The following is a 25,891-nucleotide window of genomic DNA, read 5'->3' as shown; positions in this document are numbered from 1 at the left end:
AATATTTTATAGTTTTATTTATAACTCCCCAGTTGGTAATTGCCACTTTCTCATAGTTTGGTATAAGCATTTTTGTTGCACGTAGAATATCAGAAATAAATACTTGAGCATTAAAATAATTGTTTGAAATTAAAAAAAATAAATAATAACAATCCTCAAGTTCAGTCATTTCAGAGGTCATTTTTATTCTTAAAACGTGAGACAAACCTGCTGATATATGAGGACATTACCAGATGAAATAAACGTTTTCCTGTGTCTGCAGACAGACATTTCAGTTTTGACATGAAATTAAAATGTCTCATTTACAGCTGAAAATAAAAATAATAAGTAGTAGTCATCCCCACCCATCCTCCTCCTAAAAGAGGGCGAGAGAAGGGCATTGAAGCTCTCACTCCCCCAGTTTCCCAACTGATGACATCCATCGCGTGGTGTGTGGTGTGGTGCAGGCTTCATTTGTCTTGCTTCTTGATAGTAAAGCCATTAGTTTCCTTCACACCACTGGTGAGACAGACACATGAGCCGTGAAAAACGAATGCCCGGTCACACTGGAGGAAATCTCACCTGTGGGCTGCCCCCAGCTGGTGCCACGCAGCCTTTCTCCCAGTATATCCCAGAGCCACCAGCAATGGAGCCTCACACCAGTAGCAGAGGTAGGGCAGCCCAAGTCTGGATTTTTAGACGTGTATAAGGAGCAAATACGGAGATTTTGGAAAGAGCACGGAGCAGGCCGTGCTGAATTCAGATGTTCTGTTCCCATGCTAAACGCTAGGCATGTGGTGAAAACTTCCCAAGGTCAGAGCTGTAGGAAAGTCGTGTATTTGCAGAGCACCCTTGATGTTATATTGCAAGAGTGATAATGCTGCTTTAAAATTTTATTTCCCATTTTGCTGGCACACTTCTAAAGAATTGCCAAGTAATCTTATATTAATCTAATTCTAATCACCTTAAAATGCAGTCTTTGGGGCCAAGGAGTTCTTTGTGTTGCGCCGAGCGCAGTACTTGGCAGAGAGCAAAAGTTAAAGCATCAAAAATGGTTTCGTTGCCCATCAATGTATAGATTTTTTTGAATGCAGCTTTGGAATTCTACTGCTAATAAAATGCTATTCAGCTCTTTAGTCTCCATCTGCAAGCTGATAATTCCTTTGTGTGATATGTTATTTCTCTGATTCTAGCCCTGAAAGTAATTTTATGTTTTTACCAGTCTGCGTAGACGACACTTCTGAAAGTGCTCTTAAGATACAAGGACTCAAAAATAGCCAAAAAAAAAAAGAGAAGACTGTAAAAATATTTTCCGTGCTGCCAGATAAATAGCAGGGGACTAGTAGGCATTAATAAGTGTCCCACTTGCTCTCTGACTGCAGCTTCTTTAACGTACCGAGTAAGCTCTTTACAGTAATCTCCCTCAAAAGTTAAATATGACAGCGCAGGAGCCAGAGTTGCTGGAAACGTTTGTGTTTCAGTGATTGTGCACTGAGTGAGCTGCGGCACAGAAATGCTGCTCGGGGTACGGCGACTTCGCAGTGCACTTCTTTCCCATGAAACTATCATGCTGGTAGGAATTGGGATGAATGGGAAGCTGCAAGAAAAAACCGAGCAGCGTGGATGTGTTTGTGTGCACACAGACACACAGAAGTGTGTGTACAGACACCGTGCAGAAGACAGAGGTCACCCTCCCTTGGTTTTTGGGAGGTCTGCATGGCAGCTTCTATTTATTTGTCATTTAACAAGGATTTTTCCTGTTGGTTGTTTCCTCTTCTTGCTGATTCACCCGGTGTCTGCATCCCTGGAGCAGGGTGGCCTATGCATCTCGGGAAGGATCTTGCTGTATCCAACCTGAGCTCCAGCTGGCAAAGTGTGTGAATTACAGGCTCCTGCTTAGTATTTTATAGTCGCGGACAGGTCGAAATGCTTTTCTACCCTGGGTTGCTTGTTACTTGAGAAGCATAATTCAGCAAGGCCGGAAGGGTTTTTGCAGATCCTCTGCTGTGGTTGTTAGTACAGTGAGCTTCAACAGCAAATAACCCCTTGCTGGTTTTTGGAAAGACACCTGAAATGATACGTCAGGGCCTTCAATTCCTTACAAAGGGTTAATGTAATAGCAGACTCAGGGCTGGCTGGTGCTTTATCCCAACCTGCTGCTCCTCCCTGGGGGGCTGCAGAGCTCCACCTGGAGAGCTGAGAGTGATGCCAAGGTGACAGACAGCTGGGCAATAAACCATCTTTCTCTCACAGCAGCTGGGCCAAAGTTCAGATACATGCAAATACTACAAAAAGCCCAGAGTTTGAAGGCTTTAATTAAAGCACGCTTCAGATGTACTCGTTTGCTCACGTGGTAGAATGCTTTCTGCATCTCCTGATCCTGGAGGAATAATCCTGATCAAAGCGAGGAACTAATGGGATTTCTGGCTAGATCAGTACAATAGAAATCACCAGAAGGAAAGCAGCCTTATTTATTTATTTGCCTGCTTCTTCCGGGTTGATAATTTTACAAATAGCAGGTCTGATCAAAAGACCCTGTCCAAATTGTTGCAGGACACCCACTGCTTCCAGTGGCACTGGCCCAGGCTTGCAGCAAGCAGACACCAGCCGAGAGTTTTTATAGGGTCACAGAACCGTAGAAGGGTTTGGGTTAGAAGGGACCTTAAAGCTCCTCCAGTTCCACCCCTCTGCCACGGGCAGGGACACCTCCCCCCAGACCAGGTTGCCCAAAGCCCCATCCAGCCTGGCCTTGGGCACCTCCAGGGATGGGGCATCCACAGCTCCTCTGGGCAACAAGCCAGGGTGCGGGGTGGGCGAGGGGCTCTGTGCTCCTGCCATGGAAATCCCACTGCAGCCTCTTCTCCCAGCACATCTGAACCCCAGCAGCTCAGATGCAAGCCACAGGAGCATGCACAAAGCAGGCTGTGTTGTAATTCCTGCAGGGTGCTCTGTGCTGCAGGGCATTTGGCAGGGAGAACCATAGATACCTCAAAAGCAGCGTTGCAGAATTAGTTGGGAAATGCCTGTGGAGGCCACTTGCACCCTCTCACTGCCTTCCAGGGCATGTGCATAGCAAGCATCCGCTGTGTTTTTGCATCTCACTGCATAAAACTTTGGGGTTTGTGCTTTTTTTGTTTGTTGTCGCTGGCTTTGTTTGACATGCAGTCACCTAAGTCCTTGTGATGGTACTCTTGGAAAAAAAATAATAATTGGAATTATGTCTCCTCCTAAACTAGTTTTGGTAGCTGAAGCAGGATGTGCTACTTTGTTTTGTGTCCCTAATGAATCGGATAAAAGCAATAAAATAGGGTTTGTGCTCTCTCTTTCAGTTTGCCAGGGTTTGCAGCACCCTTGCAGCGTGCGTCTGAGGGTGTTCAGAGCTTCCTCCCACCTCCTCTGCAGTCTGGAGAGAAACCGGTGCTCAGCTGACTAGATTACTAATTGCACTACTCCCCGAGTTGTCTTTCACACAGTTCTGCATGAGTGTGGCTTATTACGGAGGACAGGCCTGCACGGCACTGTTATCCTGTCACCTCCGGGGCTCTGCCTTCCTTGCATTGGGTTCCTGCCTTGAATCATTAAAACGTGCAGCTCCGTGGCTCTGCCTCGATCCGGTGAGGCTAGCACCAAGCATGAAATCACTCGCTGACCTTGCCAGAGACTTACGGTGCGAGTCTCTAAACATTTGGCTATGCAAGGGCAGTTTCCCCAGCGAGGTGCTCTCACCCAGTTCAGCAAACTGGAGGAGCATAGCTGCAGAAATTACCGGGTTGTTTAATTTAAGCCGTATCTCTTTGTACCAGGTGCGGCTCAGTCCCTGCAAGGAGCTTTAGAGGAGCTGGAGGATGGCCGGGCAGGATGCACATGAGGGCACAGACCCAGCTCCACCTTTCCTAAAACTGCACACAGCAACGAGCAAAGCTGGGCGTGCGTGAAGGACGAAATGCCCCGTGCTTCCCGCGGAGGTGATGCACCAACCTCTCTGCTAAGCGATGGCTGAGGCTTCAGGGGGAGCTTCTGTCAGTCGGATAGCCCTGTGGTGCTGTTCACAACCTCTGCAGAACACCTCTACGCATCAAAAAGTCCCCATAAAGTAGTCAAATAGCAGCCAATAAGTATTTCTTGTGCTCAATAACGACAGTACATCCATAGGGGCCTCACACTGATGGTGTCCTCCGAGAGCAGTGAGCCACGGATGGCTGCTGCTTTAAGTTCAGCTCGTGCAGTGTCCGGTTCTTTTAGGACAAAATATGGAAGGGAAATATGCGGTCATTATTCAAATGAATGCAGTAAATAGATTCAAGTTGGCTCAGCTTTCTTGTATCCAGACCTGATCCACGCAGCGCGTGCCATTTCTAGCAGGGGCCAGGGGAGGTTTAACACAGTAGGTCTGGCCTGGTGACAGAGTTTGCAGAATGGCAGCTTCAGATGTGTTTTTTTTTTTTTTTTTTTGGCGTGTCTGTCCGTGCCGTGTACTCGTGATGTGTGAGAAGGGGCGTCTCGTGGCAGCAAATTGTCTGTATCTGCAAAAGGATATGCAGCAGTGTTTCTGTCTGAAGCTTTTGGTGAGCTAATGGTGCTGAAGAGCACAGGGGGAAGCGTGGCCTGGGGTGCGTTTGCTCCCATCTCTGTTGCACTCGTTACATTTCCCTTCTTCCTTCTTTTAGACCGTCAGCCAGGAAAGACAGTCTTTGATCCAAGTCCAGCTGCCCTTCCTAGCTGAGTGCAAGGTATTGACTGCAAGACATTTGGAGGGTGAACTGTGCTTTGTCTGCTAAACACGGAACCATTAATAATATGACTGTATTCATTGCAAGTGGTTGCAAATTCCAGTGCCCTGGCGATTAAACGTAACTAAAATCCTGATCCATTTGACTTTCTATCCAGGGGGAGAGCAATTGCTACCTCTTCAGTAAATACATTCGGTTTTATTTGGCCTTTGGCAGTAATAGTATTTAGACTGTCTTGGCAACTATTCACTGATGAGGGTCCAAAAAAAGCACTTAACAAAATCAAGTGATAGCAGTAATGAAGTGCTAAAGACGCTGACACTTTGTTTATCCTCTTGAGAGCTTAGGGAAGGTTTCAGCAGCTCCTCCTGTTTTCTCTGCCTCTTAACTTTTGAACCCAGCTCTCCAGACGGTCTCTGCCAAGGGCGGCCTCCAGCTGGGGACATCTCTGCACGGGGAGATGTCGTGTCCTCTGTGGTCTGGGCTCCCCAAACCCCATGGCTGAGCCCCAGGCATGTGCTCGAGGGGTTTACGCTGGTTTAACAGGAGAACATCCACATATCTGAACTATGGGGCTGTCAGTAGATGCCTACATCTCCTGCTCTAGTTGCTCTGCCTCATGAGAGCAGTGCTGTACTCACAGGGATGGGGCACATCATGTCACTCCTAAGCCATCGACCCTGGAAGGTCGGTCCCGTGGTTGTCACCTCTGCCCTTTTCCACGGAGGGGAAGATTTTAGTGCTATGTCTTCTGGAGGAGCGCTCCGGCACGTGCAGCTGCTGCCTTCTCCCTTTGCCAGGTGATTGCTTGAAAACCTCAGAGGTGCCTCGAGTCAGACGTTTTTATAGCTGCCATTTGGCCGAGTCGGGAGTGTTTTCCTCTCCAAGAGAAGCAGCAGCTATTTTTCACAGAGCAAATGAAACCACCTGTTTGGTTCGCCGGGCTTCATTCAGTCCCCTGGCAGCCCCACACAACCTTTAGGGCCCAAAGGAGTCTTTGAAGTACCATTGAATTTCATTGTTAGCATCTCAGTCATTTACCTTGAATGGAAGAGGGTATTTTTTCACTCGAAGGCATGAATAAACTCTCTAGATTGCAGGAAATAATCCCCTTAAAGGAGAGTTAAAAGCACCTTTTTTAATATGGGATGGGAGGAGGCAAGAGAAAGGAAGCCTGGTGCCGAGCTCTGCCTAGGACCGCATCAGCTCTTTTTGAAAGGGCTGGATTTTGTTCAGTGATTAGAAAGTGAATAAATCAGATGAAAGGAAGGAGCCGATGACAGGGTGATACATGTGTTGGAGAAGGGGAGGGAGTGGCAAAGGAAAAGCATAATGTGGGTGACTTTAATTATGTGGAAGGTGGGAAGATTGACTTCCCGATCCTGAATGGTGTGCGAGAAGATATATTAGGCTATATTCTGCGAGGGGCTGATGAGGTCTTCTTGAAGATGTTGGTAGTTACTTGGAAGAAAAAGGTGCACTGGCTGGCAGTATTTATGAGTGCTTTAATTACATTTCACAGACTGAGTTGCAATTAGAAGGGAAGGGAAAAAAAAAAAAAAAGGAAAGAAAAGATGTACAGCTTGTGTTAAGAGCAAGGTGATAAATCTGTGGCTAAGGATAACGGTAAACAAGGTAGCTGTACATCATAGCATCACTTGCACACTTCTATTTTTAGGTGTTTATTCCTCCTCCCTTCCTCCTCCCACCAGAAGCAAAATGCTCATAAAGGGGTCAAACACAGGCTTCCGTTATTCATCTTCAAAGATGCAGGAGAAAGATCATTTGCAATAGCTGCACTACAAGGCTATTACTTTTTGCCAAATCATTAACTGTGTCGTAAAACAGCACTCCAGAAAAGGCAGACAGAGACAGATCGCAACATTTGTCTCTGTACCCGCATGAACGGTGTAAAAATATTGCTATCATTACTGCATCCTTTCACGTTGTGTGTAGTGCTACCAATTCCCACACTGTGGGATTACCAGTGTTAGAAGCTCCCCCAGTTGGCTTCTCACCCAGGTGACCGCGATGTCTGGTTGTTTTAACGTCAGGAAGTAACGCTGAAAGGAGATCTCCAAAATTGCTCAGCTCTGGCTTTGTTCTCTTCCCACTTTAGTCAGCAAAGGGCTTTGCTGTTTAGTTGGTTGGGAAGTAATACCTCCAAGTCTGAGTGGCTTTGACACGTCCCGTCTCAGGATATCCCTGTTGCATGCCTTGGAAATAAGATTTTATGTACTTTTTACCCGTAGACGCAAGGTGTTTGCCATTATGTTGTAGGTACGAGGTTCATTTTATCTCATGATATCAGTGCTAGGTATAGGGAATACCTTGGATAGTGCAGCATCACTAATTAAAGTAAGACTGCAAACAGGTCATGACACGCTGAAATTCAAGCTGGAGAGCTGCAGGAATTAGCTGGTGAGATTGCTTTCACTTAGATAACATCAGTCCTCCCTCTGATTAATAGAAGGACTAACAACAGCTCTTAGGAGTGGTGAAACAGCTGCGGTGAATCCTTGGCAGTGCTTCCAGGTGGGTAGGATTTGTTGCTCTTGGCTTTTCTCTAATTCCACGATCACACTCAAAGTTAAGCAGATCAGAGAAGCTTCCTTTTCTCTGCTCCTGTCAAAACCATAATCCTTGTTTATTTAAAAGCAGCAATGTCAGGAATAAGGTATGATGGAGTGTAATTGCAAAGTTCCTATTTGGTAATTAGTATCTTGGAGCCATCTTAATGCTATTAAGAAACAGGCATAATTGCATGTAGGATGTGTATATTTATCATGGGAGCTGGCACTGCAAGCCATTAGGAGGCATCTATAGCTTTGCTGTACGCTGCACATAGATTAATCTAGTTTAGGATACTTAAGAGCCTGTCAGAGAGATGTTCCCGTCACCACGCAGTTGTACAGTCGAGTGGTAGGAGAGAGCTCAGAAAGGCAGCAGATGTTTCCCATAGCCCAGGTACAACGACATTGCAGACCCTGATATTTATCCCTTTCAAGAGGTTTCCCTGTTGCTGGCTGCAGCACTCACCGCTGCGTGTTTTGTGCACGCAAACAAAAGGGAAAAATTGGTGAGGGACAGGAGAGAGCCGCGCTCATTTCAGCGTGAGCTCTGGCTGGTGAGCAGGGTATTTGTGTGTGCCAGCATCGGCAGAGAGAAACCTGGGCTCCTGGGAGCAGCCTGGAAGAGGCATGCCCACGATATGATTCCAGCCACACGTGACAAGCACAGGACTCCGCCACATTAAGCGAGAAAATTGTTGTTAGGGATTAAGCATGTTTTCTGGTCAGCCCACCGAAGTATAGGTAGACTCAGCTTGTTACGGGAATAAGAGTGGAAATCACAGCTAGGAAGAAGACAGAAGCAACTTGCCAGGAAAGGAGGCGTCTCAGTAAAAGATCATCATTAGCAGCTCAGCAGCACCGTGGGCTTTTTAATTAAACGTGTTTGGGAAGGGATGGACAAGGAGGGTCTCAGGATGGACCGTTTCGGCCACAGGCCTACAGCTGCTGCCAAAGCTGAGGTTGGATGTGCTTTAGTGGAACATGCTCACCGTGAACCTCACCGTGCTCTGCAAGAAATGTGAACAACTTCCCGCATGCTTTACAGACAGGGAGAGAGAAAGCGAAGCAATTTGCCCGAGGTCATGCAGCAGTTCAGCAGCAGGGCTGGGAAAAGATCAGAAGGCAACAGGGTCTGGTGGCACTGCGTTTCACTGGGGTTGGGGTTAGGCTGTCAACTTGACATCGTTCGGTTGTGTCCTCTCCTCCTTCCCTCCATGCTTCCTGCCTACTTTTTAGTTCTCAACACACGAATCCAGCGTCACTGATTGAATGTCAGCGTACAGCTGAGTCCTTCCCAATGAAGGCTGCCCCATGGTGCAAGACCATCCGTGTGATCTCTTCCAAAACAGAAGGATGATTTTTTGCAGCTGACCAGAGGTTTCGGTGGCCTTTGGGGGAATGTTTCATTCAGTGCTTTGGCTAGTACAGCACCTGGGGGGCTATATTATATTACATTTCCCCATTCCTCAGTGGATCAAATTCATGTCTTAGTCACATAGAAGCTACATCTGAAGATGTTTGAGGTATGATCGATATGAGATGTAGTCAAGATGTGATTTAGGAGCTTAGTGGGCAATATTGGTAATTGGAGGACAGTTGGACTAGATGATCTTGTAAATTCTTTCCAACCCTGTGTTTCTATAATTCTACATTGATGTGTAAAGTCTTTTATACAGAGAAATGCAAGGCACAGCTTGATGTCTTGGGCAGATTTGAATCTTTCTGCTTGTTCCTCTAAACGTGTGCACAACTGCAGCTTGCATTTCTGTTTGGGACCGTGACTGAAATTTTGTCTCTCAACATTTTTTTTTATTTTTTTCCCCCCTGCGGTATGTTGAGAAAGCAAGATACTGTGGTGCATGAAAGTATAATGATTTTTATATTCTTTTAACAATGTTATGTCTTGCAAAGTTTTGCAAGAAGTTTCTGTGAATTCTTTTGCCAAGTCATTCAGTATGTAGTCTCAGTATATGATTTGACATATGAAGTGGAGAGGTTGATTATTGGGTCAGTGACTGAGATATTTTTGGGTTCCCAGAGCTTATCATAGTGACCAGCCTGACTCTTGTCAGTAAAGAGATAATCTTAAGAATTAGATCACTGAGATAATAATATACTGCTGTTAGACAAGATTCATGGTCGAGAGAGGACATGGGCACTTAATGGCCCTTTTAAATGTCACATCCAGGCTTTAAAGGCAATGCTCAGAATAAACAATAGGATGGCAGCTAGCTCCAGCTGCTTCAGAAGGAAAGCTGCACCCAGATGATGCAGGTAGGAACTTACAGCCCGTATTTCTGCAGCAGATGCAACTCTAAGTGGCCACTGGAAACCACGCAAAGGGCGATAGCGATATCTTTCTTGACGTACAAGGTAAGGTGTGCCTCCATGGTCAGAATGCCTTTCATTTAGCAGGAGAAAGAGGTAAGTAATACAAAGTTCTTATCAGAACAATCCATAAGAAGTTTGACAGGCATCAACAGCTTGAGTAATTTTGGTTGGAGTACAATACATAAAGTGATGGCATACTGTACGAAGTAATATACGTCTTTGCGAGCAGTTGCTTGGCAGCTGTACGACTGGATGGGATATTTTTTCCTGGCTAAGTAACATTTTGAATGGACGGTAACACTGAGAAAAAATGTATTTCTACTGTTCTCTGATACATTCATCACTGGTAGAAAAAGGCCCATGCGAGGATAGTCCATGGAGCTAAGTCCTCTATACAGCAGAGTTATATAGTGTAAAAATGCCTGTGGATAGCTCATGCTGATCAGATGCAATAGTTCAGTATCTACAGAGTTTTTAAGATCAGTCTGTTTTCAGTTTTATGGACTTATAAATGTTGCCAAATTGCTTGGAAATTCACTGACAGTCTTCAAGGGACACTTGAAACTTACATCCTTCGTTGCGCTATTCTTGATTTTTGGATGATGACTCATGGAACTGTGCATGTGTGTCACTTTTTAGTTTGTTTTTCAGGTTCCCAGGTTAGTCAATGTTGAACTGAAAAGAATCTTTACATTTTCTATTTGTCTTCAGTACTGATTTCTAGTACAGTTATCTCTTAACATGTCCTTTTTTTTTAACGAAGGTTATCCCATTTTTCCATATTGTACCCTTCCTTTGTCCAAGCAGACACTGCTATTAGGTTAGGTATAAATGTGCATTTCTAATTAATAATGTAGAGCAAGATGGGCAATACCTTGGCAAGTCACAGTGTGGTAAGGTTGGGTAAGCTCCCCCAGGGATGAATTGTTACTGATTTAAAGAAAGATGAAAACTCAGTGTTGTTTTGTGGGAGGGTTAAATTATCTCTTCCAGTTTAAAATCTAGGGATGTTATTTAGAACTGATTATCTTCGTTCACCTGCTGCCTGTAAGCTTACTAATTCAAGATAAATGAATGTCAGACATGTTCTGGTTGAGTTCAGCATATTTGTACGGAGTTTTAATTAAACTGATTTAAGTGGTGCTCCTTTTGTTAAGCCTGCTTAACCGTGTTTAGCTCTCTTAGGGTACTTCTCATATTGGGGGGCACTTTAACAACATTCAAATACTTTACTGTAACCGAATCCCAATACAAGCCCAAGTCTTTGTTATTTTGGCATTCATTGCAGTGACTTCGGTAACCCAAATTCTTCACCCTTCCTAGCCTTGGAAAGCAGTCCTGTAAAAACAGGATCAATTACGTGCATTGTTAGGATGCAGTTTTCAATACTGTTGAATTAAGAATAGTTAGAGCTAGTTAATGGGCTTTCCCCTTGTATAAAAGAGGGAATAAACAAAGGAGAATAGAAGCTGAATTGTGAGAGAAGTTAATCTCTGTTTTGTTTCTGCCATATAGATTAGGGATGATCAATTATTGTGTCAGAAAGCAGAGAAGTGAATATACACCAGTAACTACACTTCGTTATTTAATCATCCTGCCCGATGCATAGCATTCATCATTCACATTTTTAATGCCACTTACTGTTCCTTCACATTTATACAGGGCACATTTCAGGAGAATAAGTCGTCCTGATAGGCGATGTCCTGGAATAGAATAGCAGCCCAACCTGTACAGCTCTGTTTCTGGCTCTTCTAAGTGTCTCCAAGCCCTGACCCTATGCAGACAAACTGTTGTACAGGTTTGATCCTGAGATGACAGCCCTGATCTTGTGTGACAGTCCTGAAGACCTTGTCTGAAGGAAAATCTTAATGAATGTCTACCTGTACCTGGGTGGTAGCCCTCAGTGGTGCTCTGAAATACTTTATTCCGTGAGCTAGTGGGAGCTGACATCATCACAGAGCTGTGAAGGAGGCAGGCGGATGCCTCTGAGCAGCTGATGTTTGTGCTTTTTGGTGCTCTAGCCCACACAATGAATAAGGATGAAGATGAGAGTTGGAAGGAGTGGGCACTTGCTTAGGGCTATCCAAGGCATCCTCTGGTCCAAGTCAGAGAAAGAGCCAAGAAGCTGATCTGAGGGAGGAACCCCCAGTGACTGATCATGTTGAAATTCCCTTTTCTAGCAATTACAAAGCTGAGAGGAGGTGAGTAATAAGTGTAAGCAGTGTAATCTTGCCAAAAAAAGATCTACAACCCTATTACAGTGGTCATGAGCAAGCAGAGGAATCTGGATGCAGGGAGACTTGACTCATCTCCATCTTTCCTTAATGAGTTTGTGGGAATGCTGGATGAGAAGAGGTCATCAAAGCCTCAAGATGTATTTGGAAGTGCAGCTTCATAAATGATTACTCTGAAGCAGTAAGTTGCATAGTTCCTGTAAGCCTCTTTCTAGCCATATCTAGTAATAATGAAGCCAATCCTTGCATTTCGCAGCCAGGAAATGAATGGATCAAAAATGTGGATTTATGGCTTATTTTTTCCCCTGATGCTTTAGAAAGCAGAGCTATCTGAAATGCAAGCCAAAACAGGCATAAAATTCTTGCTGTGCTATCCCATGTGCAGATACCTTGCCTGATCTTTGATCAGTCACATCCACAAAGCAGTGAAAAATACTACAGCAGGAGGACAGCAGATCAAGCCACCAACTAATACAGACTGCATTAAGCAGTGTGTTGCAGGCAGAAACCTGCTTCTTGACCACAGTTCTGCTGATGCTGGAGGGCTGCTAACGACGTGTCCATTTAGGCATCTTATACACAGCTACAATTCAGAACATTTAAGATCTGTTGGGACCATTTGCCTTCATCATGGGAATCCCACAGGTTGGTGCTTGGACTGTTTTACTGTTCCTTTGACATTGCTCTGAACTGAGGAATCAGTGATGACACAACTGAGTAGGAGGGTGGTTAGGACAAAACCTGTCAGCATTAGGGGTGAAAAATCAGAGCAGAGTCCCTGTGCGGTCAGTAAATGGAGTTTTCACATCAGCAGTGTTTTGACTTGAAGCTGTTTCTGGATTATTCTTGAGTTTGTCTCTAAATGCTTTTTAGCACTTTCAGAAACCAACGGGACCGAAAAAGCCTGCCATGTTTTGTCACATGTTTGTATACTGCCTGTATTTCTTACGTGCAGGAAGCTATTGCCCTTCAGAGTGGGAGAGCCAGGAGCCTTGCTTCCATACACAGCAGCCCCTATTCCGTTTAAAACACCAATGTTCAGCCTGGGCTTTGTGTTGCCTGGTCTCTGCAGCTTCGCCTCAGCGAAGCAACTTGCCCAGTGCTCATCTTCAAATGTACAGCTCGTGCTTCTACTTGGAAACACAAGTTGGAGAGAGTTATTAAATTATGAAAATTAAGCCTTTAACACAAATTTCTCTGTAATTTTACTTTTTGTCACTCGTGTAGGGTTTTTGTTCCACACTTGAGCTCAGCATGGTGTCGCCAAGTTGCATGTGATTTAAATAGAAGAAGCTGGCTGCCAGGAGTAATGCTTGCAGGTATTCCTTCTTTTCTTTATTTGCCTTACAGCAGTGCCTGCAGGCCAAAGCGAAGATTGTGCTGGCAGCATCTGAATAGCTAGTTCCTGCCCCTCAAGTCAAACTGGATAAAGGAATTATCATTATCTTCATTGCACAGATAACAGCAGCGGAAGATGAAGTGACTTGCCCATGGTCATGCTAGGAGTCTCTGGCAGAGCCAGAAAGCAGAGTATTATCTCCTCTGGTCTGATGCTTTTATCACAGTGCCATCCTTTTGTATGGCCAGCCACTTTCAACAGTTCCGATTTTCTCCTTACATCTCCTGGCACAAACTTGCAGGCTGGTAAATGGCACGAAATGCATGTCTCCCAGATTTCTGCCTTTCGGGATCCATTTTGTTTTTGTCACTCACCTTATGATGCCCAACTGCCTTTGTAAAGCTGTGTGTCTGGAAGGATCTCAGAACGTACTCATCTAACCTGCTTACAAACCTCCAAGGACAGATGTCACAGGTTCGCAGTATTTTGTTGTTTTGTCGGTTCTTCGTTATTTTTCTCCTTAGAAAGCTTTTCCTAAATTTAATTCTATGCCTGTCTTGCTCCAGAGACGGCAGCCGTTTACTTACTCGGAGACTCATGTTCTCCTTCAGTCCTTTTTCTTCTGGAGTGAGCAGCTCTGCTTCTTTGTTCTGCTCATAGCTCATGTTTGTTCTTCTGTTCCCCGCTGGATTCTCTCAAAATGAAGCACATTTTTCCTAACACAGAGCATTCAACACGCAGCACAGTAGGTAGCTGCCAACTCCCTTGAGCACTTTGTTTCTCCCTAAGGACCCAATAAATCATTTCTCTGCCTCCTGGGAAGCCCTAGGTTCATGCTGGTGATATTCTTCCTTCCTTCCAAAAGGGCATTGCAAACTTCTCCCTTTCACTGGATTTTTCAGAGACTCTTTGCAGCATGAGGAAATGCCTACCCTCGGGCAGCAAGAGCACTGGGTAGTTCTTGCAGATCACCAGGTACTGCCATAGGTACAGCTGCTCATTTTGGTGGGGGTGAAGATTGGAAGATAGGATGAACACCTGATATGCACTGAACACCTGATATGCACTGAATTTGCTAGTTAGCTTCATTTCAGTGCTTGGAACCTGAGGTTTTAGGGCAGACAGGTGCCTGTGGACACACTGAAGTGCCAAACAACAGGGCAGAACAGCAGATATGGAAGATTGAGATCTCTTGGATTTTATCTCTGTCTGCCATTTCCTTTATAAAGAATAACAGACTGGGCAGCACTTGCCCTGATCCAAAAAGCCTCTGTTAGTCTGAAACCAAGCAGGACTGTGGCCTGCTGGCAAGAGTGGGGTGGCTGTGGATTTGTAGGTCACAGGTATACAAACCTTTTAATTTCAGCTCTATTCACCTTGATTTTTTACTATTTAATTATTCTAGGTTTTTGTTCCTATATAACATATTTTATTTCAAGCTTTCTGAGGAGCTTGCTTATGGAGAAGGTCTGGATCATGGTTTGCAAAGCTGTGGTCAGATCAGGGTCCAGTTGAAGGTGATGAGCTTGTGCTTTCCTCCCATGTATAAATGAGGCACGAGAGAAGAGTAAGATAGAGGAGAATGAGTACCGCGAGAAATCTGAAACTAGCTACCCATGGGAGTGAAGGACTTTCCCTCTATTCTTCCCTCTGACCTGCTGCACCTCATCAGTAGCTGTTCTTCAAGTGGAAACATAAGGAATTTATTTGGCTGCCCCTGATTCCGCTGGAGTGCTTAGTAATTTGGCTTTAATATTAGAATTCATCAGCAAGACTGATTGGTGTATCATACAGAGTGGCAGGCTTGGCAGAGAAGGAAATTTCCCACGGAGTTTAAAAATGGTCCTTGCCTTTGGTGAATTTACCGGGTTTAGAGTTTCATAGCAGCAGGGAGAAGGATGCAGCAAGTCTTGTATGCAGGAAGGAGCCAGTCTCGGAATTAAGAAGGTGAGTGATGGTAGGGAGCAGGAACACGTACGTTTCATGCATTTTATTCAGGAACTGGGGTTTTGTTTTGTTTTTAATGGCCCATGATTTTTAAAAGGAAGCTTTTGCTTAAATGCAAATAAGATATTAGGCTACTAATGATAGGAGAGGGGCTGTTATGTGCGCTGGAAGCTAACCTGATAAATGCACTCAATAATGAGGATTCTGCTGCAAAATGCTGAGCCCTGTGGCTATGATCCAGAAAAGTGCTGACAGCAGTGTTAGGACTCACGCGCTTAAAGTTAAGCGTTTTCCCAAAGCGCTTTGATGGATCAGAGCTGGAGTCCTTATCACCTTGCTGGGAGTGAATTTCTAATAAGTGTTGTGAATCAATAGTATTTATTCTTAGGCTTCGCAACTAAACCACTAATGGAATATAGGGAAGTTACAGCTATTCTGTGGCACGAAGGAATCTGGCTCTGGTCTTCACCATAAAGTGTTCCCTAGCTTGGAGAAAGGCTTAACATCTTAAAGTCCAGAAGCCATAGGAAAAAAAAGGCAAAAGGCAAAAAAAAAAAAAAAAATTAAAAAAAAATAAAAAAAATTAAAAAAAAAACACCACAGAGGTATTGGATCTGCACCCCATAGGTAAAAGTTCCCCAAGGGATACCATGACCCAACAGGAGTGTTTCACCACGGTTTAAATGCAGCCTTTCTGTGGGGTATGTCCACATCATCAAGTCATGCTCCCATCATGAGCATGTCCTTTAGCCAGAGACAACAGTCTCAGGCTGTGAAATTCAGACTTCTTGCCTCTTCCTGGCTCATGAGGCCCTTTGTCTCGGCTCTTTCTCAGTCCTCACCTGCTAGAGGCAACAGAGACGTTTTCCTGAGCCCTGATGTCTCCCTTTCTCTTCCTCTCTCTAATTTTCCAGGGGTAAATTACAGCCTATTTGAGACTGCCTGTGCAGGGCTTACTGCTGATGTTGGTGTAAATACAAGTGAATATATGCTGAGCTTAGCAAATAGAAAGAAGATTTCCGAACAGTAAATTTTAGCCTTGGCCAGTCTTGCTAGGCCTTTTTTTTTTTTCCCTTTTATTTTTTATTTTTATTTTAACTGTAGCTTTATAACAGCCAGTAGCCTTCTTTATAATAGCCAGTCCTTAAAATTCTTGCTTTTTGGGGATGGGCTGGTGTTCCTGATAAGGCACTGAATGTATTTGTTGTGCGAAAAAGCTGGAGGTAATACTTGCCCTCCCTCGAGGTCATTGTGCTTAGTGTTGTACAATTGTCTATGATAAGTCATCTTGGAAATCGTATGGGAAATGAAAATAGCAGCAGTAGGGAGGGTTTCTCTTGACAAGTGGAGTGCCAGCACATTCTCACTCCTGTATTACCCCAACAGTGTGCATTTCCATGACCATCTTTGTTTGCTTGCGCTATCTGGAGATAAGCTACAGCCACTGCAGTAAGTAAATTCCCAATTACCAAATTTTTTTTTTAAGCAGAATTCTCATTTACAATTTGTACGATAGTTGGGAAGTTCCTGTCACCTGTGATTTTTCTCTCGTGGTATCTGGTCATATTTTCCTAAAGCCCCGATCCTGCAAGTTGTGTGAATCAGTGGGTAGCTTTCACTCCTTGTTTAAGAGTACATCTTGCGTCTGTAATTTCAGGGGGCTGAAAGTATCTCTGTGCAACTCGGTAAACAGAAGGCAAATGGCAAGGATCCAATTTATTTTTTGAAATCCCATGCTTTCTTAAGAGTCTTAAGACTAAGAGACTTAAAACTAAAGATTATTTAGTGTTTGGGGGAGGCTTTGATACATCATAAATTCCATTAAACATGCTGGCTCTGTTACATACAATGTGGTGTGCACATGAGGAAAGAGAAAGTATTCTTTACCCCAAAGGATCTGTAATTTACTGCTCGGATCCTGTGATACCTGTGAGTAATCCTGTTGCGATTGCAACGTGCCATAGCTGTGCCATGGTTTAGTTTCGTTAAGGTAAATGTTTTAGCAGTTATTTGTGGTTTTTTTTTTTTTTTTTTGTTTGTTTGTTTTTGTTTTTTTTTTTTTTTTCTTTGTAAAAGCAGTGGTTTTGGGAAGGTTTGTACAGTCAGCAGTGGGGCATGCAGAAAGGAGTGCTGGCAGTTGGTCTACCCGATTTTTCTCTTGGGGCTCCAATGTGGGCCCTGGGTAAGGATCCAAATGTGTGTGTTGTCTTTGGATATGGACGTAACCGAGGATGCTAGAGCGGGAAGGCTGTTCTGTTCTGCATGGGTGTAATACCCGTTACCACTGAGCCGTGAGCCCGCAATGAGGTCCCTAAGTGCTCCTTTCATGCTGATCACTTCAGTAAAGTGTTAGCACGGAAAAAGCAGTTGGCCTGTAAGCTCTGCCCTGAATCTGCTCAGTTCCCTCTGATGATACAGGAAAGCTGAACAGCCTGATGTGAACAGCAAAGCTCTCAGTGACTGCACCCGCTGTCCTTTGAAGAGCACCTGTTGAACACTGCTTTTGTATGGCTAACACCATCTTTTGATTAAGAGGAAAAGATGTGAGTGTTTTCAAGCTGTGAATGGGGATGTTCTAAAGCTGTGCGTGTTTTACTGTCCTCACAACCTAAACATCAATAATCAGTAATCAGTTTGGATACACATTTATGGCTCTATGTTTATTACACAAGTGAAGGTACAGAGGATTTGAACAGTGACTTTGTACATGCACTAACACTGTTGTCTTGCTGGTTCTTTTAATGTTCTTTTAATAAAGTTTATAGGACTAACTAAATGTGTCATGGCCTGCATGTTCATACAAAGATTTGCGTCAAGAAGCAAATAGGTCTTTAGGGGTGGATAAGTCGATGTTAGCTAGTAGTTGTTAAACAGAAGATATTTGGTTTCTGTGGCATTTCTTTTTGCTGCTTCTCTCCTTGCAACCTCCTCCAGGAGATGCTCTGAGAAAAGGCAGCCTTGAATGAGGTAAAGGTGTGCTCAGAGAGGAGCAGTGATGCTCTCAGGACCTGAGGTGGTTGGTGACTTAGGAGGCTCTGTCTCAATGCCCGTCTTGCTTCAAGCTTTTTTGGGTGCCTGAAGTCACAGAGGCTGGATCCATGAAGGCGTTTCAGTTCCAGCACCCACTGCTCCTGCTTGGAGATAGGCACCAAAGGCATCAGTTTGAATCACAGCCTGACGCAGTTGGACCAGATTTTCACTAACTGAGGCCAAATTTTCACCAGTGCAGGATGTGGCTGATGTTCTTCCTTAGCCAACAGCACCCAAGGAGCTATCAGCCCACCCCAAGACATACCTTGGCAAAGAAACAACATGCTCTCCAAACAGAGTTGGGCAGCAATTTGGCTTTAACCTTGGACAAACCCAAGGTTTCAACCAGCTGGGAGGCGACAGGGAGGTTTGGGAGCACCTCTGCTCCATGACCAGCTTAGGCCCCAAGTCACGTTTTGCTGTTGTGCTCAAGGAGTTGCCTTTAGTCTTTCCGGGACCGGGGTGGGAACCACCTGAAAGATTGCCCCTTTTTGTGTGAGGTAAATCTGGTTGCTGGTTTACCACAGACTCATGTTACAAAAATGGGGCCCTGCCTTTTGTCAGGGCCGTCAAGGGTTTGAGTTGGGTTTCCCTCCCCATGACCCCTGCGATTTTAAGGCATACATTAGGGCATCTCAGGTTTTGGTGTTCAAAACAGAGACTGTGAATTGTTCTGAGACCGGGCATTTACCTCAAGTGTTCTTCTTGGGAGGTAGAAGATGTGAGTAAATACTATATATTTCTTGCCAAGGAAATTTGAAGATTGTGTTCTTATTTTGATGTTTAATGTATGAAAAGAACCTGCACGAATTCTCCATTTAGTCAAGGGATACCTTGAGAAATCATTTGAGAGGGAGATTTCCATACCTGAACTGTATTTTAGGACTGGCCTTTTGTTTTGCAAGGTGTTCAGATTTAATCCTGTGGCAAAAAATTTACTCCTTGCCCTGTGTAGGGCCTGTGCATCGCTGAAATCCCAAGTAAGATCTCAGGCAGAATTGAAATGGCATTAAGGACCTTTAATTTCCAGGACCTGGTTTGCAAAAATACTTACAAGCAGCTGCAAACTGGGGTCTATCCAGTTCATCTAACTAGCCAGGAGTGTTTCATTACTACTTTTCCTCAGGGGTCAAAGAGTTTTTAAACCCATTATCAGGCAAACTGGGGTTTACCTTGGGATATTAAAAGTATGAAAAAAAAAAAAAGGCATGAAACTCGAGTTATGATTTAAATGCTAAGTTCTGACCCAAGTGGAATATTGGCAATAAAAGTACCCCTGGGGAGCCATTGGGTTTTGGGCTCGTCTAAAAGCGTATTGTTTCTATACAGAGATGCTAAGAGGCAATACAGGGAGGTCTTCCTTTTTGCCACAATTAATTTCAAAACAGAATTTCTGTTTCTACTACATTTAGTGTATGTACCTTGTTTAAAATGAATCTCCTGCTTGAAGCCTTTTGCAGTTTCCCATGCCTGTAGTGTGGTTCTTTGAATAATGCAGGTGGTGCTCCAACCTCTGAAGTCATCAAAGGTCTGAGAAAAAAAATCACTAATGTCACTAATTAGAAACTGTGAAAAATCTCAGTAAACCAGGCTTTTGAAGTGGAACCTGAATTACTTGTCTTGTGGCTACTCTTCTGATACATACAGCTTTCATTTTCTTCAGTTAAACCTAGCCTTATGTGTGTGTTAATGATAGCATAGCTATTTGTTTAAATGATGACAGGTGAAGGTACTGATTTAATCACCAGCATGAATCTGACTTTTAAATCTCCTGGCATAAACTCAGACTGCAGAAGAAACATGGCATCAGCTGGAGGGAGGAACCCCAAGGTTTTTTGAGAGGTCTGAAGTGTTAGATCCCAAATGCTTGCATGTAAGGGAGTGTAATCAGGTTAAAAGAAACTGCAAATGCATGTAAAATAGACATGAAAATCCATAGACATGAACCATGGTAGCAGCCAGGGTGGAGATGGTAGTAGCAGAGTCCTTCCTCTTTGTTCTTTCCAAAAGAGACTGAGACATCAGCAAAGACAGAAAGCTGGAGAGCCAGAGGAAGGAGAGGTGTCTTTGCTCGTGTAAATCTGCATCTCCTCCTGGGTTTCCACAGGTTGCTGCTGGTGAGCATCAGTCCTGGCCCAAGTGGAAGCTGGATTGAAGGTCCTGGACTGGTGGCTCATTTTTTGCAGCGAGGGTGATGCGAGCTAATATTTTGTGCTCAGTTTTACCCACTAGTTAATGGAAAAGCACACCGTGGGGGTAAGGGTTAGATGGGGAGCCATTAGCTGTTGTTTATGCCAGAGTGAAAAATACCAAGGCAAAAATAATTGGACTGGAGAGAGCATTAGATAGACCATGAGATGTAGAAACTGGATTATTTGTTTTATCTGGGTGCAGTGGTCATTCACCTGATAACATTAGTTTCTCTTAAAATACAATTAACATTTTATTCCCATAAGCATCATTGTTTATTAGACGTTAGTGGGACACACCACAGTATTTTCTAAACACTGTGTTTGGTGCCTGGATGGCTCATTCAGTGCTAATGTTGCTCATTACCAAAGGTTGCAGAGGAAGAATGTCCTAAAAGGTCTATTCCTCATGAAATCATCTCCTGCAGTTATTCAAATATGACTAATGATACATCTTCTGCGGAGACTTGAATTTATTTATTTGGTATGGCCACTTATTCTCCTTAGAAAATGGTAGAAACAAAACTCAAGAAAAGGAAAAAGAAGTAGAATCAGTCTATCATTTTATTTGCTTCCTGATGAATTTTGGTCTGAGGGAAGCAAAATGTACGTTTGCAATTTCACACCTAGTTACATCTTCTGTTTGCTTTCATCACATGCATGGCTGTTTTCACGGATGGCAAACATAAACATAAATGATGTAATATCCCTCTTTGATTTTGAGTGCTTTGCTTAGAAATTAATGTAAAGCGTGCAGGTTATTTGTAAAGCAACGTGTAGACAATTCGCTATGTACATCCACTCTTTGTAGTGTCAAGGCAGGGATTTGAACAAGACTTCTGTCTGCTTGCATAAAACCATAGGAGATTACAGCTTTATATATCTTGACTCTTACGTCAATTTATTTTTTTATGTGTTGTACTCCAAATGGAACTTCTCAGTGGCTTGGCTTCTTTCTATTAAAAGGATGCTGCCCTTGCAGAAGCAGTGACCTTTAAAAAGCAAGTTTCAAGTAATCCCTTTATTTTCCTGAGATCATATAGCACAGTATCCACTTGCAGGCTTTTAAGATGGAATGATTGCAGGCTTTGTCTGCTCGCCCGGATTGGATTACATTTTGTTTGACAAAGAAAACTCTAAAATACTTATACCTTCCTCCTTGGGTTCGGAGCATTGTACTCTCCCTGTGTTGGGGATGCAGAGTAGTTGCCGTATCATCCCAGCACCGCTGGGATTTATTGAATTTACTTAATTGGCCTTTATCTCACGGTTACACTTTAACGCTTCTTTTGAAGGAGATTCAAAAAGGATACAGTTACTCCTTTTCTAATTTATTTTGAGGATTCGGTCGCTCATTTCCTTATCTTCCTTTCTTTTCCCGGTAGAGCAGAATACTCTGCATAGCTGCAGTTGAACATTTGAGGCTTATGTACCCAGAAGTTTAACTCCATGAATCTGCTAGCTAGCAAAGCGAAGGCCTGTGGCAACGCACGCTGGTTTTTAAAGAGGAAGCTCTGTTTTAGGGGATTGTGGAGTCTGAAGGACGCTTTCAGGCAGGCAGTGGTGCATTTCGTGATGTGCTGTGCCCATGAAGAAGAGAGCTGAACTGCCCCGAGCAGCCCAGGGAAGGGTTTTGCAGCAGCTGAAGCATTTAGGAGCACTTGCATCATTGCTGTGTTTTTAATGCACTTGTGAGCCTGAGCCCTACAAACACTTCAGGAGATCTCAGTAAAGCAGACAAAAGGTTGGTTATTTGCTCAGGCATTCCTGATGCTGAGGATTGCACTTTGCACCTTCCTGAGAGGCGTTTGATACCAGGGAGGGCTGGGATCTCCCCAGCTTGATGTCTTCCTTCACTCTACTTGTCAGGTTTGCGTCTCCTAATGGCACTTTGAAGAGGTTTAAAGCTCAGTTTCGACTTTCCCATTGCACCAGACCTCTGCTGCCAGCTAAGCAAGCCTGGGGTAGGTGTTGCAGGTTTGCAGGGTGTCGGAGAACAGTCCCGGAGGGATGCGGGCCCATTTTCCTGGTTTTTTTTGTGGCTCCGTCCCCCTCTGGCATCCAAGTGGCTCACGATAAAAGTGCTCAGCATCTTCTATTGAAATAGAGATGTAGAATTCAGAATTGAGAACTGCCTGTTATTTGGCACCCCCGCCCCAAAGTGCAACTTTTTTTTTTTGATGTGTGTGAAAACCACGTAGCTTTCCTTGCATTAGGTGGGGAATTCATCCTCTTTTAACAAATTCACTACTCGCTGCGCCCTCTCTGGGCTAACACATGTGACAGCACACACATGCACAACTCATCTTGCCATGCATGTCCCTGCACAGCACTCATTTGGGCTCGTGGACTAATTAATGGAACGTCCTGTTCCAGATTAGGGGATTGAGTTTTGTGCGGTTTTCTTGTTAGCCTTCACACAGTCCAAGAAATCCTGGAGGACATGAGTTTCGAGGGGAAGGTGACTTTTGTGGATGAAAAATTGGTGGTGATCAATCACTGTGTGGTGCTTACATAAATAACACGATCATCATTCAAATCAAGGTGGTTTCTACCTGCTCAGCGGAGCAGTTGTGAGCACAGTGGTGTACGAACAGCCCAAAAGCTGGCGTGTCCGTGCAGCTGATGCCAGCTCTCCAGCAGCAAACAATATGGAAACGACCAACACCTTTCAGGATCCTCCCAGAGCCAAGTGGGTGAGAGATTAGTAAACAGGAGCGAGAAAAGCTGGGAATGAAAAGAGGCTGAAATGCAGAAAGTTGGTTAAAACAAGAAAGCTCATTACTAGCCTTCAGGGTTTCCAGGGATAATCATCTGGAGCTGTTCCCTTACTCTTTTTGGCTGAAGATCAGACTTGGCAAATTTAATTTGTTTGTTGTCTTTATTTTACTTAATTGCTTTGGGGCTTTTTTTGAGCATTATGATAATTAGCCAGTCCTGCCTATAAGAGAAGTAAATTTTTTTTTTTTTTTTGTAATTTCATGTACATTTGGGGAAATAAAATGGGTTCATTTGCTGCTGATCTTTACACTCACTTCCCTGTATTCCCACAAAGGCCTTTGCCATCGGTCTCCCCAGCCCTTCTCTAATCCTTGCTGAGACCTGGCCTGTCCAGAGGGTGATTCAAAGGCTCTCAGCCAGGCACAGGCTGCTTTTCCTCTGGGGAAGCTGTTTTCTTCTTCTGTAGCTACATGGAGAGCCTGGGCCCAGTAAACTAGGCACGATGAGTTTTTTCCTATCCCATTTTCTTTTCACTTGGTGTCGCTTTCCTCATCTCTGGCATGAAATGACTGGGGTGTTGTGGTTTCATTTCCCACAGCAACTTTTACCAGGGAGCTGGCAGGGGTGGTAAAAAAGAAAACACAAAACAAAACAAAAACTTGAAAAGTCTCTGCAGTATCAGGCTGAAAACAAAGAAGCAAGCCTGTTTCTTATGCACATGTGTGCTGCAAAGGGCAGATAACCTTTGAGGGCTGCATCTTAAAATAATAAGCAGAGCTGTATGGCTGCTTCCATTCCACGGCCTCCCCGAGCACCCTGTAAACTTTTGTAACACCCCGGTGATGTTTATGGAGAGCAATTGAATTATAAAGATCGTAATGGCCTGCTATCCTGTGCAGTGCTCCCAGAAAGAGGGGCTGAGGGGTGCCTGGACTTTAATTAGTGTACCAACAGGAGCACCAAATAGTTGAGGAGCCCATGTAACCACGGGGCTTGTGTACCCCCTAAAACACACACCTTCAGAGCAGCCAAAGGAAAGCAATAGGTAATCGATCCGTAATTCTGCTGTGGTAATACTGCTCCGTGACACATGCCAGAAGCTGCTTGAAAAGACGAGGCGTGGGGTTGATGTATTTGAAAACTGCTTGAAAAGACAAGGTCGAGGTGTAAGCGGGTAGCATTCGTTCATGCTAGCGCTTTGCACGGGTGGGCGATGCTGCTCAGATCCTCAGCTGCTGAAAATCTGTGCGAGTCCGCTGCTTTTGCTGGAGTCATGCCACTTTATACCTCTGTCTTGCTTCGTTCAGAGCAAGTTCCTCCTCTTCAATCTCATTTCTCCTTGCCCTCTGATCGGATGCTGTTTCAAGGTTTAGGTAAATCAACCAACAGTGAAATCCAAAGGTTTCCAGAAACGCCAGCAGTGGCACGAGGCAGATCCCCGGCATTCATTACAAACCCTTTAAGGGACTCAGCCCTTAACCTGGGGGAAACCATTACTGCTCTAATTCAGACAGGAGGTAGCATGATTCCTGATTTTTAAAAATGGGCAAAGACCACCCAGGTGAAAACAGCCCCCACCGATCTGCAGTAGCTAAGGATCATGTTGTGTTGGGGAGTTTGAATGCAGGAGGGGCAGGCCATCTTACTAACCATGGTTTTGTCTGTTCTGTTTTTCTCCTTGTCTTGCAGCACCTTCTCCAGTCAGTAGTGTGAAAAAAGGGAAGATAACTAAAAATAGCATCTCCCTTTCCTGGCAGGAGCCAGATCGACCCAACGGCATCATCCTGGAATACGAAATCAAATATTTTGAAAAGGTGTGACGGACTGATTGCTGAGCATCCCAAGTACCTTCTCTTTACTGTCCTCTTCTTTTAGTTATAATTATCTGAGTTGTGGAAGGGAATGGAGCAGTTTTATGCGTAAATCAATGTCACATTGATTTTGCAGTAAATGATTAGGAAGAGTTGAAATGAAGGTGTTGTTTTCCATTAGTGTGCCACTTCTCTTGAACAAATATGTTAAATCTGTGTGTCAGATTCCTCTCCAGCCTTATCACATTGAGGTAGAGCTTGCTCATTTGTTAAAAATAGGAGGGCCTGGGGATTAAGCTTCCACATCCTCCCGGAAGCATCAGGCTATCCCTTGCACTTGGTATTTCAGTTCCTAATTTGGTTTTGCGTCCCTGATATGAGGAGAGGAGAAAGATTCACAGACAGATTGTGTCTGTTCTGATGTGAAGAAGGGCATCCTGGCTTTTAAAAGCTTGCCTCACTTTTCCAACTTGAGCTCTCCACGTAATGAGAAGCACTCTCTTGCTGCAAAGCTTGTCTCTCTCAGTCTCTGTTTCAAAGGGTGACCTGTTCTCTTCCTGAAAAAATAATGCAGTTTTAAAGAAAATGGAAACAAGTGCATTTTGTCTAAGTAACATCTTGTGAAGGATGTAACTGATCTAAGATTTCCAGAAATGAGGTCTGCAAGATTCGACTGAATAACAATTTTTGGCCTTAACTGGAACTGTAAGGTGTTCTTTATTTTCTTTTGAAACAAACACGCTTTCTACAAAAAAAAAAAAAAAAAAAAAAAGGGAGAGAGAGAAGAAAATAATGAAATTGAGTCACAATTCTTTTTTTTTTTTTTTTTTTTTTTTTTTTTTTTCCCCTGAATTTCTATTTTAGAGAAGATTAGATATGCCTGTTACCTAGGTGAAGTCACTCAGCATACAACCGCTCTGGACCCTTGCTCCTCCTCCTCTTCTTTCTTCCTCCCTGGGAGCGACCCAGTCCAGCAGTCCATGTAGACAGGGAAAAAAGAGATTAGA

General features: G+C 44.0%; 1 protein-coding gene across 4 annotated transcripts in view; it reads left to right on the top strand.

The window, feature by feature from the left end:
- EPHA5 (EPH receptor A5) overlaps window positions 1–25,891 on the top strand; it is a 190,028-nt gene that overhangs the window by 111,654 nt on the left and 52,483 nt on the right. For all 4 annotated transcript variants that reach the window (XM_084285682.1, XM_084285680.1, XM_084285681.1 and 1 more), the window contains exon 6: window positions 24,763–24,887. In XM_084285682.1, coding sequence (XP_084141808.1) covers window positions 24,763–24,887 — 125 coding nt within the window. The remainder of the gene's footprint in view (window positions 1–24,762; window positions 24,888–25,891) is intronic.

This window comes from Netta rufina, assembly GCF_964035555.1.
Source record: "Netta rufina genome assembly, chromosome: 4".
In the NCBI taxonomy this organism is placed as follows: Eukaryota; Metazoa; Chordata; class Aves; order Anseriformes; family Anatidae; genus Netta; species Netta rufina.
The sequence above is the reverse complement of the archived record's forward strand: the minus strand, read 5'-3'. Positions and strand labels throughout refer to the sequence as shown.